This window comes from Pangasianodon hypophthalmus, chromosome 21 (genome assembly GCF_027358585.1).
Source record: "Pangasianodon hypophthalmus isolate fPanHyp1 chromosome 21, fPanHyp1.pri, whole genome shotgun sequence".
Taxonomy (NCBI): domain Eukaryota; kingdom Metazoa; phylum Chordata; class Actinopteri; order Siluriformes; family Pangasiidae; genus Pangasianodon; species Pangasianodon hypophthalmus.
In genome coordinates, this window is record NC_069730.1 from 11,384,578 (window position 1) to 11,399,636 (window position 15,059).

The 15,059-nt window shown below is 39.2% G+C and overlaps 1 protein-coding gene across 1 annotated transcript in view; it reads left to right on the top strand.

Moving 5' to 3' along the window:
* Positions 1-13,637: 13,637 nt before the first annotated feature.
* The window catches only part of LOC113533503 (cullin-3), a 35,267-nt gene continuing 33,845 nt past the window's right edge, over positions 13,638-15,059 (top strand). Inside the window, exon 1 of the mRNA XM_026925676.3 lies at positions 13,638-13,951. Coding sequence (XP_026781477.1) covers positions 13,889-13,951 — 63 coding nt within the window. The 5' untranslated portion in view covers positions 13,638-13,888. The remainder of the gene's footprint in view (positions 13,952-15,059) is intronic.

The window sequence follows — 15,059 nt, forward strand, 5'->3', positions numbered from 1 at the left end:
GTAGTATTTTTGGGTCACTAAGTCTCCACATGTGCCAACAAACTATTTTAAAGCCTTTTCTTCCATTTAACCACAAAGAAAGCCTTTTCTTCCATTTAACCACAAAGGTAAGTGCCTTGAGTTCACTAAGTGCTACAGGAACTTTGACTGGAACTCAGTTGTGTGGTTAGCTGAGACAAATATAGAGCATTTTGGCCACAAACACTCAAGATGGGTTTGGCATATAAAGCATGGTGTTTGTAAAGAAAAGAGCCCAATCATCACTGTTAAGTTTTGTCTTGCTAAGGCCCTGGAAATATGGCATCATGTACTTCATGAAATACTGGAAGATTTAAACGAAAATCTGATTTCCTCTGCCAAGACGCTAAACTACACTGTTGTTGGATCTTCCAGCAGGACAATGTCCACACAAATGTTTAATTGAGAACAGAATCCAGTTTTTGACCTGGCCCCGACCTAAACTCCATTCAAACCCTGTGGAGTGAGCTGAAGAGGAGAGAAGAGAAGACCTAGGACCCTAGAGAGATTCTGTACTGAGGATTCTCTGATTCAGTGCTCTGTGTCATCATACATTATAGGAGAAGACTCAGTGCTTATGTTAGCAAAGGGAGGCTGCAGAGTATTAAATGTAGGGGTGCCAATAACTATGACATGTACAATACATATTTTTGATTCCTCATATTTTCAGTAAGCCAGTCATGGGTGCCAATAATTCTGCAGCTGACTGCACTAGGAGAGTGGCAGACCAGCATGGCAAATCATTTCGACCACCATTACGATGTGGATGGTGTCAGAATCAGTGTGTAATGTCAGCACTCCCACAGTCACGAGTGTTTTCAATTAGTGCGCAGTGGAGACAGAAAAATAACCGACAGTGTGATTCAATGCACCATCGCTGACCTTGTTGCCAAGTTACTGACTCTTGAAAAGTGAAATGCTGTGCATACACCTTTCAGTACATTGTGTGTGTGTGTGTGTGTGTAGGATGTCAGTACTTTTTTACTCAGAATGAAAGCATGAATCAATAAGCACTTTTCTGTTAATGGCATTTTCATCATTATGGATATGGGCTCTTTAACCATGTTACTGATATATCTTATGATTTTGGTTTAGAATATACTGGGCTGTATACCTACTGTTAGAAATGTGGCTGTTGCAGATTATGGGCTGGCCTTGCTTTTGATGGATTTGTCATGAGGAAAGACTGCATATGAGAACCACGATGGAAACAGGTCTTCTGATTATGTTCCATGAGTCATTCAATGAAATGACTCATCACTCTAATCCATTACATTAAAACATTCTGCTGGATAGCTAGCACAGAATAAACACCACTCTATTGGACTAATGTGTGTAAAGTGTGTGTTTCTAATGGAACTGTAATACCCTACAGACTCTGGATATTGAGGACATAAAACCGATTTCCTTATGAATTATGCCACGCTACACTTCCTGACATATTGTACTATATGTATCGTCAGTACTTTTATAACACTGACTGACTCCATCGTTATTCACAGTAACAGCTAACTGATTGGACATTAAAATGTATTTTTGTATTCAATGGTTTATCCTAGACATTACATGAAAGTATAATCGAAATCAAACTTTTCTAAATAGATTACTTTGCTTGCAATTGTTTACCAAACTGAAATATTGTAATATATTTTGAATTGTAAAAATGTCTTTAAACATTGTGAAATGACAGAGATAGACAAAGTAAGGAGCAAAAAAAAAAAAAAAACAACAGACTCATTGTGCAGATAATTTAAAAAACATGTCGGTTTGAACCACTAAAGCAACTGAACAATTAAGATATAACAGATACCAACCTTGTTGCCAATTACGAGCCACAGCTGTTGATATTTTTGCCTGCATGTGAGAACTACAATGCAAATAAGCCCTCGCAATACTTTGCCTGGTTCCTCAAAAGGACATATTTTTAAAATTTATATTTTGTATTGAGATTTCCCTGCCTTAAATCAATGTATTTCTTCTATTATTGCATTTTATGCTGGTCAGCAATGCCACAGTTTGTTGGTCAGTTGCATTTTGACACGATCTAAAAAGTGCAAGCCAACTTTTTATTTCTTCTCATAAAAAACGGCCCCAATGGCTGTATCTTTATTCCCAATGCTATATAAAGAAGGAGATCCTCTGTTGCCCAGCAACCAGGCCACACAACAGAACTCCTCTTGCACTCTGGGGAAAAAAAAAGAGGATTAGAAAGGTGTAAGAAAAACAAGAGATGGAGTTGCTCAGGCGAAAGACATAATTACACCCTCAGTGAGCCAATCGGGACTGTGGAGGCTGGAAACAGAGCTTCGAAGGGCTACACCCAGTCTAGAAAAGTCAACAAATGCCTTCAACTACGAGGTCATCTTCTTCTTATAGGATGGAAAGAGAGAGAAGAGAGCAACAAACTCCAAAATACTGAGTCATAACAGAGAGAGAGAGAGAGAGAGAGAGAGAGAGAGAGAGAGAGAGAGACGCAATGTCTGCTTTCCTTTAATTTCAAATGTTAGGGCATTACCACATCTCTGTCTGGCCAATGGCATTGCTCAGTTTAGTGGTAGAGGAAAGTGGAGCATGCAGGCAGACAGAGGAAAGAGCGAGAAAACCACAGAGCTGTGGTGCAGATTAACTAAAGAAACCATACACACTGACTGAAACAACAGTGTTTTTCATATGTAGACACCTGTCTGAATAGTGTTGAGTACAAAGGACCCACTATTCGTAAGACAGAGTGAGGATCTAACATGAACACAGACAGCAGAGAAAAATCAGTCAGTTAAAACCCAGGTTTCAAGGCTGGGAAATGACTTGATACTGTAACTTTAAAGCAATATACCAGTGTTTGTAACTTGGATACAGTGCATATAAAAAGTCTACACGCCCCTGTTAAGATGGCAGGTTTTTGTGATGTAAAAAAATGAATCCAAGACACTAAATCATGTCAGAACTTTTTCCACCCTCAATGTGAAATTACAACATATAAACTTTAAGTGAAAAACAATCAGAAATATTTTAGGTAAAAATAGGAAAAATAAAATCTTACAATAACCTGATTGCATAAGTGTACACACCCCTAAACTAATACATTATTGAAGCACCTTTTGATTACATTACACCACTCAGTCTTTTTGGCTAAGAGTCTATCAGTGTGGCATATCATGACATGGCAATATTTTCTCACTCTTTCTTGCAAAACCATTCTAGATCCATCAAATTGTAAGGGTATGTACTGTGCACAGCCTGCTTCAGGTCACCCCACAGATTTTTAGTTGGATTCAGGTCTGGGCTCTGGATCTTCTTTTGGTTAAGCCATTCCTTTGTTGACTTGGATATATGCTCTGGGTCATTGTTGTGCTAAAAGGGGAAATTCCTTTTCATCTTCAGCTTACTAGCAGACACCTGAAGGCTTTGCATTAAAATCGACTGGTATTTGTAACTATTCATGATTCCCTCCACCTTGATAAAAGCCCCAGTTCTGGCTGAAGAAAAGCAGCCCTAAAGCATGATGCTGCCACCACCGTGTTTTTTTGCACCAAACATACCTTTTGGAAGTATGGAATTATTATAACTTTTGGAATTGGTCGCATCAGTCCATAACACATTTTACCACATAGTTTGGGGTGGTTTAGCTGAGCTTGGATTTTTTTTGAGAAAGGTCTTTCGTCTAGCCACCCTACCCCATAGCTTTATGATTAGTCTTTATTTGGGGTAACTCATAATAATTTCACTGATGACAGTTCTACGAGAATTACTTTTGAACATGAGATTGTATGTGATTGGTTCATTCTGAACACAGCCACACCCCCAATTATAAAAGGGTGTGCACACTTATGCAACCAGATTGTTGTAAGTTTTTCCTATTTTTCCCTAAAATGATTTATCTTGGTTTCATTTTTTTACATCACGAAAACCTGCCATTTTAACAGGGCCGTGTAGACTTTTTATATCCACTGTATGTGCTTAGAAAAGAATGGAAACCTTGTTGACACAAAATTCTTATGATGGAAGCCTAAGGGCTGTTGAGTACCATCAATAAATATTTAAAATATTAAAAATATTACACAAATTCAAAACTACAACTGTAACACTCAGTAAAAGTCTTAGGACAGGGTTATCCACTCTTATCTGCACAGGGCCAGTGTGGATGCAGGGTTTATTGTTCTAACGAAGCAGGAGCCAGGTCTGGAAGTTGAATGAAGACGGAGATGAACCTGATTGGCTGGAAAGAAAACCTGCAGCCACATGGGCCCTTTGTGGATAAGGTTGGACACTACTGTCTTAGGATGATGAGACAGACATGACAGGCTCAACCGTTCATTTTTTCCCTAAGAAAACTTTGGTCTCTAAACTCATAACTCATGCAGATTCAGAGATTAATTTTTAGAGATTAATAGCCTGGAATAGACTGGAAGCATTCCACAAAAAATATATTAAAATATAAATTTATTGATGGAATTCACAACTGTTCTTAGACATCTTAGGAAATTCTGAGCAAACATTTTCCCTTTTTCCTCTCAGTACAGGGAAATGTGTGAAAATATTTGCTCATGGTAATCGCACATATACTACAGGTGCAACATCTTACACACCTTACACTGAAATTGTTGTGACATCATCACCTATACCACAATAGGATAACATTAACAGTGTAATTTATTTCTTTATCTTTTATATGTTCACAAAAATATGTAGTAGTTGTAGTTCAAAATATATTTATACCTGAACCTTAATCAGCCACTGAGAATATCAACTGTATAGACTGCTTATCTCTTCTGCATTTGACTGTTTTCTATTTTCTGGACATGTCACATCCTCTCACCCGACATCTACCTGAGCTGTTTCCTTGCATTTGCTGTAGGTGTGAGCACAATGGAAATCACACATAGTTCATGCAAGTTAAAGAGGACCCCAAAGAAAAAAGTTGGATTGAATTAGAAAAGGTCATAAGCAAAGGTAAGTACTACAGATACTACATTTTCTGGCACTCAGTGAATATAGTTTTGCATCATCTACCTCTTATCTATCAGTGCTGATTCTTAGTTGTTCCAGTAAGCTCCTGTGATCCTCTCTATCTGTCCTTCAGAACCATAAACATTAAATACTACATTGAAACATAAAGTATTTCACAGTAAGCAATTCACAAAAAGATTTTTTTCCTGTAACAGAATTCAGCATCTTACTGACATGTCCTGTTTTAAATAGATGTCCAGACAGACAAATATGCAGTCCAGACAGACAAACAACAGACAGATAGCCCATGCAGTCGCCAGCATGCTAGCATATCAAGAGCAACATGGGGGGAATCTCAAATGGCTTCAAACTCTCTGTAGGTTCACTACAAACGGTATCAAATTCTCCCTATGTGGGGAAGTATATATACTCACTAGAGAGCCGTTTGGTATTCAGGCCTACACACACACACACACACACAAACACACACACACACACACACACACACAAGTACACTGTGAGAGTGAAATGATCTTGAGGGTTCATGGGTGTAGGGAGTTTTGACAAACCGGGACGTTTTGATGCTGTCAGTGCAGCTCTCTCATGTGATGCTTTATGTCCCAGCGTGCCCACATGCCTGTGTTACCTTCTAGATCTCCCTTTTTGTTATGCTGTCATAGCGACCTGACACGGTCCCGACTTACACTCAGATCACAGTGTACACCCTTTTAAATCACTGCAGGATAAGAGCATATCAAATAACCTGCTCTCTCTCTCTCTCTCTCTCTCTCTCTCTCTGTAGAGCTGTATGTGCACTCCTGCTGCCTGATGTGATGTCGCTCCTCTCACCCTCTGGACCTACTTAATTCATCCTGATGCTCTACTGTTCCTTAAAGCTTTCAACACTTGTGACACATCTGCTGTTGTTGTGGCTGATCCCACATGGATAACCTAAAGATTTGCACTTCCCAAAAGAAGTTTATGCCCAAGTCTCACTGTTTTTCAGAGGATAATCTCACCTGGATACTGGAGACTTGCACCTCAGAACTGCAGCTGTAATCATAAAGATGCTCATACTGAACAACCTTTCAACGTACTTTTTACTGTTTGAGTTTATAGAATATGGTTGTAGAAAAGTAGGCCTAATGATTTATAATCCCACTATCAGGTGTCACCCAGAAGAGGATGGATTCCCTTCTGAGTCTGGTTCCTCTCAAGGTTTTGTCTTCATGCTGTCTCAGCAAGATTTTCTTGCCACTGTCACCTCTGGCTTGCTCGTTAGGGATCTAAATCTACATGTGGATTTCTGTAAAACCGCTTTGTGACAAGGTCTATTGTTAGAAGTGCTATACAAATAAAATTTACATTTCACTCTTGAGTAAAATGAAAGATAAATATCAAATCTGTTTCAGGGATTATTAAACCATGCAAGACAATTAAGTTAACTACTACACTGCAACTACATCATGTGCAACTACTGCAACCCGATGTGCAACTTCCTCAGCCCAATGTTGCACAGGATTGTATTTCACATACAACTGCACATACAGTATCTGCACTTTATTCCACATATAGTCCATAAAGTTGCTGCCATATATCTTTTATATGCTTTATATTATATTTTTATATTTTTCCTTTTCTACTTGTACACAAATAAATTCTGGTTTATGTAAAATCTATTTTTATGGCGCGGACAGTCATAAAAAGCATTTCACTGCACATCATATTGTGTATGTTTGTGTGTGACCAATAAAATTTGAATTTGAATTTTACACTGTATGGTCAAAACTCATATGTGCTTTTTGAACATCCCATTCCAGATGTAGTACCCCCGTTGCTCTTAGAGTAACCTCCACTCTTCTGGGAAGGCTTTTCACTAGTTTTTGGAGCATTGCTGTGGGGATTTGCCATCCCAAAGGTGTTCAGTGGGGTTGAGGTCAGGGCCCTGTGCAGGCCACTTGAGTTCTTCCACACCAACCTTGGCAAACCATGTTTGGAACAACAGCAATCCCCCAGTGAGACAGTCAGCGGGCTGGTGACGTCTGAAAAATTGTACAAATCTCCGACAATAGCCAGACCCATGAACTGCCTCACCCCCTTTTTGGTCTTGGGTCTTGGACAGGTCGAAATCACTGCTGTCTTATCAATTTGGGGATGCACCTGCCCATGGTCCAAGTGGAAGCCCAGATACTGTACTTTCACCCGTCCAGTTGCACACTGCTTTGGATTTGCTGTGAGTCCTGTCCGATTCAAGGATCTCAGGACAGCCCTCAGATGTTGTAAATGCCACTGCCAATCATTAAATGATTATGTCATCTAAATAAGCAGCAGCAGAGTATTCTGTCCATGAGATGTTGAAACGTTTCTGGGGCTCCAAACAACCCAAAGGAAGTGGAAAAGGTCGTTTTTTCTCGAGATACTGGAGTCAAGGGAAACTGCCAATAACTCTTGGGCTCTAAGACCACCGGGCTGCTCCAATCACTGTGGGACTCATCAATTACTCCCATGTCAAGCACAGCCTTGAGTTCATCTTAAACTTTTTAGACTTACCTCCTGTCCCAGCTCCTCCCTTTCGGGAACCACTGTCACCAGAACCACAGGAACCACAGGACTTCCGACATCCGACTCGCCATGTGACCTCAAAGGGTTCTTGCCACTTTGCGAGTAATCTGCAGAGTAAAATGAGTACCATATCTCCCGGGGGAAATTCCTGTAGTCGAGTACCCCTGTCATACGCTAAGGACTGTCATTCTTGGGCCTGACGTAAATTCTCCTGGGCTTGTGCAAATACTGTGTCTGTGGATGGTAAACCCTGGTACAAATAGATTTAATCCCTAATAATTTGTACAGTTCATGAAGAGTGTGTGACATAAAGGACATGCCCTGGTCAGTCAGGATCTCTTTCAGGATCCCGACTCGGGGGATAACATGGAAGAGTGCCCCCGCAACACTGCGTGCTGAGATGTGCTGAGACATGGTTTCCGGGTATTGCTTTGCATAATCCACAAAAACTCACACAAAGCGATGCCCTCATGCAGTCTGTTCTAATTAGCCCGATGAGGTCCACATTAATTCTTACAAAGGGGACCCTGATCAAGGGAAGCAGGGGTAAAGGTGCTTTTGGAGTGGCTGGCGGATTCACCAACTGGCATTTGCGACATGCCGCACACCACCTGCAAACGTGGCTGCGAATGCCTGGCCAATAAAAATGGGCCATGAGAAGCTTTAGTGTTTTATTCTGCCCCAAATGCCCAGCCATGGAATTATGATGAGCCGCATGGAACAGGAGTTCCCTATGGCTCTTCCATACCAACAACTGGCTCTTCTCTTCCTTGGTTTGAGTGTCCTGTGTCACTCAATAAATGAAAAGTATGGGTGGGTTAATGCACCGTTAGGCTGGATTTGCAATTACTCTTACTTGGTCGAAGGCATGCCTCAGGGTCTTGTCACGTGACTGCTCCAAGTGGAAATCCCAGAGGGGAATTCCTGCCCTAAAGTGTAGCTGATGTTGACGGCCCTGGCACCTCCTACCCAGCCAATCCACACATTCCACACCATTCCTCTCTACTGCAGGACCCATCTTACTAATGCCTGAAACACTGGCCAATTTGTCCCAAAAATTGGGAATGGGTCAAATTGCGAATGGGTGCAGACTAATCACCACCTCCACTTTATGCTTTTGGCCCAGACTTTAATCATGACTGGCACCAGCGGATACTCATGAATATCCTCATACACACCCCTCACCTTAACCAAATGTGCACTTCCCAAAAACCTCATACTGATTCAGGCTTTGGTGGACTAAGGTCCGATTACCCTGAGTCCACCAAGGCCTGATGTGTACTCCCTCGTATACTCACCGGTGACAGTCGGGTGTCCACATACTTTTGGCCCTTTGGTCTGTAGCTATGTGCAGCATTTGAACTTAATCAACTTAATGAACCCATGTTCTGTGTCTTTATTGTACTGTGTATTTATTATTATTGTTCTGTGTATATTTGCCTTGCACTCGTCTCACACTGTTGTGTATTTGAACTTTATGTAATCTTGCATACTGTTATGTGTTGCACCTTGGTCCTGGAGAAATGACATTTCACTCCAATGTATACAAGTTATATAGAGGAATGACAATAAAACCCCACTTGTACAGTCTTACAAATGCATATCTTTAAAACTAAAGCTATATAAAATTTTGGGTCCATCACAGACATTTAAGGTTCAATGTATCAGCTTAAAGCGATCATATGTTTCATGTCATTCAAAAGCAGCAGTAGATCAGTAGCACAATCTGACAGGAAACCCATGTACTTCACATGCATTAAAATAGTTAGCCTCCATCTTTTTCAGTGTAACATATTACTTTGGGTTTGTCTGTCTAGAGACATTTTAACAGTGAATGAATGAACAAAATCTAAATGCATTATGGTTTAAATTAGTGTTAACTCAGTCGGGTATCTATATATATATTTGGTGCATACGCTCTATTCTACTGTTTGAGGTTATTGTGCAAAAAATGTAACGACAAATTAGCCATAAAACGCCACCGCCAACAACAACAAACCTTTAAAAGTGCAATTATCATATATGCTAATTATAACTAATAATCCAAATATGACTTACGAGTGACATAAATTAGCTACTGAGAAACGTGCTAGATAGCTATGCTAGCTGCTAATAAGACTAGCTAACCTTTTAACTGCAGTAAAAGACACATATTCTTGTGTTTCTGTCTTCAGTAGCTTTCGAAACAGTGGTTGCAAAAAACTTAACATGTATATTATTGTTATTTACAAGCAATACAATTTTTTTCACTATTCTTGTAAAGGGTAAAAACATAACACTTTACACAAAATGAAACATAACTTAATTATTACTCGTTATTACGTAATGTTATTACATATTATGTAATAACGAGTAATAACATCATTATTACTTGTTATTACATAATGTTATTACATATTATGTAATATCAAGTAATAACGTAATTATTACTGGTTATTACATAACATGTAATAACATTATGTAATAAAGAGTAATAATTACGTTATGTTTCATTTTGCGTAAAGTGTGATGATTTTACCCTTTACAATAATAGTGAAATTAATAATAATAATAATAATAATAATAATAATAAAAACACTTACATCTGTTTAAAGTTTAAACTTTGAGGAGTTCATTAAATTGGTGCCAGTGGTATTTTGGATCCTGTTGCTGATTTACATTCAACAGTTTAACAGTAATTATACAGCTGTCTCCATAATCCGAGTTCATAAAATGTCGGATGAATTAAAGCTCAGACTACAGGGCTGATTTCAGCTTTTAAGAGAACAGCACTTGGATATTTTTCATCGTTTGTGTGCAACAGTACAATAAAGCAGTTAGGTTGGGTTGAAAAATAACAAACACAGTGGGAACAGTGATATAAAGCAGAAAGCAATCACTGCCATCTGCTGGATAAATGTTACATTACAGTTTAGGCTAACTATCATGTCAGATTTTAGTAGTAATTCTGAAAAACTTCATGATGCAGAGTTCAACAAGCAATGCAGCAGGAATCAGGAGATCATGAATGAGCCTACATGTTCCTTTATATGGACAGTAATGCCCTTGAAAAGTTTCAGCCCTAGGGTGTGATAGGACAGTGATTACATTTCAGTGTGGCACGTGTGCAACACACTGATGGAAATGAAACTCAGTGCAATATGGAAGTCAGTGTTTAATTCTTGAAAAAGCAATAACCTGCTGACTGCTTCACTGCGTGGCACGTTGTCCTCATGTCACAAATGAAAAGCAATAGCTTCTGTATATTGCATTTCACATTTTCCCCACGGTATGATAGCTTTTCTATCCGGCATGGAATATTGTCCATAAATTGTTGTGAAGCCAAAATGGCAGCCTGTGGGCTTGTTAAAGTCTAATGGAACATTTGAACCATTGCTAATATTTCTACTTTGCAGATGTTTCTCTCTGTTTAACCTTCAGTCTACAGTGTGTGTTTTTGCATCAACTCCAAACATAGACATTGTTAACAGGGTCATAAAGAAGCCAAATGAGAAAAAAAGTCACTGCTCAACTACACAATACCAACAGATGGATTTATTGACTAAACATGTCTAATTTATAAGCAAGATGAAAATCCTTTCTGCTGAGTGGCCAACAATAGCATTAGCTTGAATAAAAAAAATCAGTGCATCTGGCTGATGTATGCATGTGAAACCCTGTTTGTCTGCACAATATAATAAAATTATTGTAATGAACGCTGAATTGTTCATAAAAGACATGCAAAGCTGGAATAGTTGAAACATCACAGCACATTTATAGATAAATTATACACACTATGAGCATATATTACTTTGGGGTGAAAAAGGTTGCATGCCCTTAGGACAAAATGAAATTAGCAACAAGATAGTGTGTTATATTTCACAGAATGTTCCTTCATTATTACAACTAACTAATTCAGCAAGTATGACATATTAAGATGTTTATGTGTATATTGATGTTGATTTTGATGTTTTAGGTTGTTGAGGGATACACCAAAATTTTATTTCCAATTTGCTGGAATTATAATTATATTTATTTGTAAGTATAAGTATAAGCTATCTTTGTATTGTATATTTATTGAGGTATATTTTCTTCTTCTTTTTAATCAAAAAAGTCATAATCAAACTCTTGCACTCGATTGTAAGACATCATAAAAATGAGAACGTTTCTCTAAATTTCGACTCTCTGGCTTAGTATACGGCTTTATTACTGTAGTGTATGAGTGTTACTGTGACACAGTAAATGCAAGGTGGTCTCTGGATGTGAAAGAACAATTTGTATGGATATTTTAAATCTTGTCACCAGGAACAATTAGACAGGATCAATGTGATGGATAAACCTATCTGAACGTCCTTGACTGAATGGAATTGAGGTATAATAGGACATCAGGTTAAATGGGTCAGTATAACTAAGCAGTACTTGTTTTCTGGCCTATTTTCCCCCGTCATTTTCCTTTTGCTTTACGTGGTGGGGTCCTGGTAGCACCAGGTTATATGCTTAATCCAGACTTCTCTATCTCCAGCCTCATTCCAGCTCTTCCAGGGAGATCCCCAGATTTTCTCAAGACAACTATGAGATATAATCTCTATAAGCTCTAGTGATAGTTCACCAGAGTACCTTGTACGGTGCCCAAACCACAATCTCTTAATCTGAAGGAGTAGCAGCTCTACTCCAAGGTTCTCCTGGATTGTCAAGCTCATCACCCGATCACAGAGCGTGAACCCAGCAACCCTGTGAGTGAACGTCATTTCTGCCACCATCTACTGTATCAGTAAATACATTCTGATACTGGCTCGCTAGGTCACAAGCTAGGAATACCATCAGTCCAAAAACTCTGTTGGGTGGTAATAGACAAGCGCTCAGACAATACAACCCGTACCCATGACCTTATTCTCTCTGACACTAGCAAAGCTCCCAAAGGATAGTGATGTAGACTGACCTGTACACAGAGAGCTTTATCCATAACCTGAGCTTCTGCTTCACCACTGCAGACCGGTACAGTGACTTTAACCCTGGCGCTGCTGACCCGATCCGTTTATCAAATCAAATAAATGCGGTTATCAAATAAATGACATTTTAAAGCATGTCACTGACTATGAAAATAGTATGAAAGCCAGTAACAATAAGTCACAAAATCTCAAATATTAAATTCTCAAAAATACAAACAACATGTCGGTAAAACAAAAATATGCCATTAAAAATAGTTTTCAGTTTGGACAATGGGGTAATCTATGCTTATTTTAGAATAAGCAGCATACAAACATGCATATATATATATATATATACACACACACAGTACTGTGCAAAAGTCTTAGGCACATGCAAAGAAATGCTGTAGAGCAAAGATGCCTTCAAAAATAATGAAATTAAATGTTTCTACATTAAAAATATACTATGAAGAGCAGGAAACAGTAATAAATGAAACAAAGTCAATACTTGGTGGGACGATCCTTCGCTTTTTTTTTTTTTTTTTTTTTAAATAGTAGTCTCAGGTATAATTTGCAGTTTTGCAAGGAAATGAGCTGTAAGTGTTACTGAGCATCTTGCAGAACCAGTCACAGTTCTTCTGGAGACTTTGACTGTCACACTTGCTTCTTATTTTTGCAGCAAAACCCAGCAGCCTTCATTATGTTTTTTGTCTCTAAAGTGTCTCTTATGTAATCTGCTGCTTTCTTTACTGACATACAAACATTGTTCTGTAACATTTAATTTTGTGCTGGAAAACTAATGTTTGGAAATCTAAACTGTTTTTGTACTGAATCAATAATGTAGAAGTCATAAAATAAAAATCTATAGCAAAGTTTGTAGTAAAAAAAATAGGGTGCCTAGGACTTTTGCACAGTACTCACGTATAATATAATCATATATAATATTTTCCCTTCACATATAGACAACACCTTGAGGCTTTCAGAAATGCATCATGTCTTGGAGTATTTTGTTTTATTAACGACGAAGAAAAAAAAAAAAAGAAAAAAAACAAGCTTAGACTGTGTGTAAATTCAAAACCTGTCCCCAAAACACCTGAATCTGAGTTCTTATAGTCCTAATGTGCCCGTGTATTCGCGCTGCTTACCTGCGCGCGCCCTGCGTGTACATGATCTCGCGTGATTTGGCGTGACTGCACTGCGAGAATCCCACACATCCGCCATCACTACAGCTAAACCCACAAACTGAGTAGTGTTATTAGGCAAGGCAGGGATTGACAACAGCACAGAGACAGCCAGGAGCCCAGGCCTTGGGGAAAGGTCGAGTGGGGATCCATAAATGATTGTATGCCGCTGTCTTGTTTAACAACAACCCCCAAAAACCGTGTTTGATGTTTGAGGAGAGTCAACAAACTCAGTGACAAAAATAAACAAACAAACAACAACAACAAAAAAACATGTCTAATCTGAGCAAAGGCGGCACCAAGAAGGACACTAAGATGAGGATACGAGCTTTTCCTGTAAGTAGCAGCCGGTTTGAATAAGAGCAGAGAAAATCCCAGCTTTCTCGAGTGTCTGTTTGACATGCTGTGCTAATCTGTAGTGCTGAATCTTACCTGCTTCCATAGCTTCCAGCCTGCTAGCTTCGTTAAAAGCCTCGACTCTAGCAATTCGTCTTCTGTACAGGAAGTTTAAAGCGGACAGCATTTTTAAACACCATTTTTAAACACCGGCTGATGTTTGCATGCTGCAGAAAACTTTTAGCAGCTAGCTAGCATGGCACAGAAGTTGAGCTAGCCAGGTACCATTAGCTCATAGTGCTCCTGTTAGTGCCAGTACATAACTAGCTAGCTAGCTAATTCATCTTACTGCTCATGTTATTGTCCTGAAGATTATTAGCTCGGCTCAGTTTAGTGTTTAGTGTTTGGAGAGAAGCAGTTGTTTGGTGCATGTAGAGACTTGGGCTTTAAACTTAGCATCATTTCCTCAGCTTGCTAGTTAGCCAGACTGCCAGGGCAATAAAACTAATCTCACAGCCAGAGCTTTAACTGGGTAAATAGTTTGACAAGTGTGTAATCAAGTCATCAGACAATGTAGAAACGCAGGCAGGGAAATATTTTCTGACCAGCTGCTGCTGGTGTGTATGTAGGGTAGTGGTTTGTTTTGCTAGCCTAGCTTAGCCTAGCCAATCCCATGAACTGTGGCTTGAAGTCGCTTTGTCTTAGAGCAGACTCCAGCCAGACTGCACGTCATTACCTGCAGTCCAACGTAGCCCATGCGCTTATGACATCTGATCCCAGATACCTGTCCTGCAGTGATCTGAGTGTGGGTTTCCACTCCACAGCCTGTGCACATGAGTCTAACACACCTCCAGAGCTTATCTGTTATATTAAATCATCTCTGTATAACAGCCTTTTCACTTTGCACAGTAGCTCTTGGCATGTTTGGTGTTCTTTATCATAGCATATGTTTATGGTGTGCAAGCAGAACACGTGGATGGCAATAATCTTTATTTATTTATTTATTTCTGATTAATTGTTTGGATTTGCCTTGAGTAATCGCTTTATCCTGCTCAGGGTCATGGTGGATCCGGTCCTGGAATACAGTCCATCATAGGGCTTAATGCAC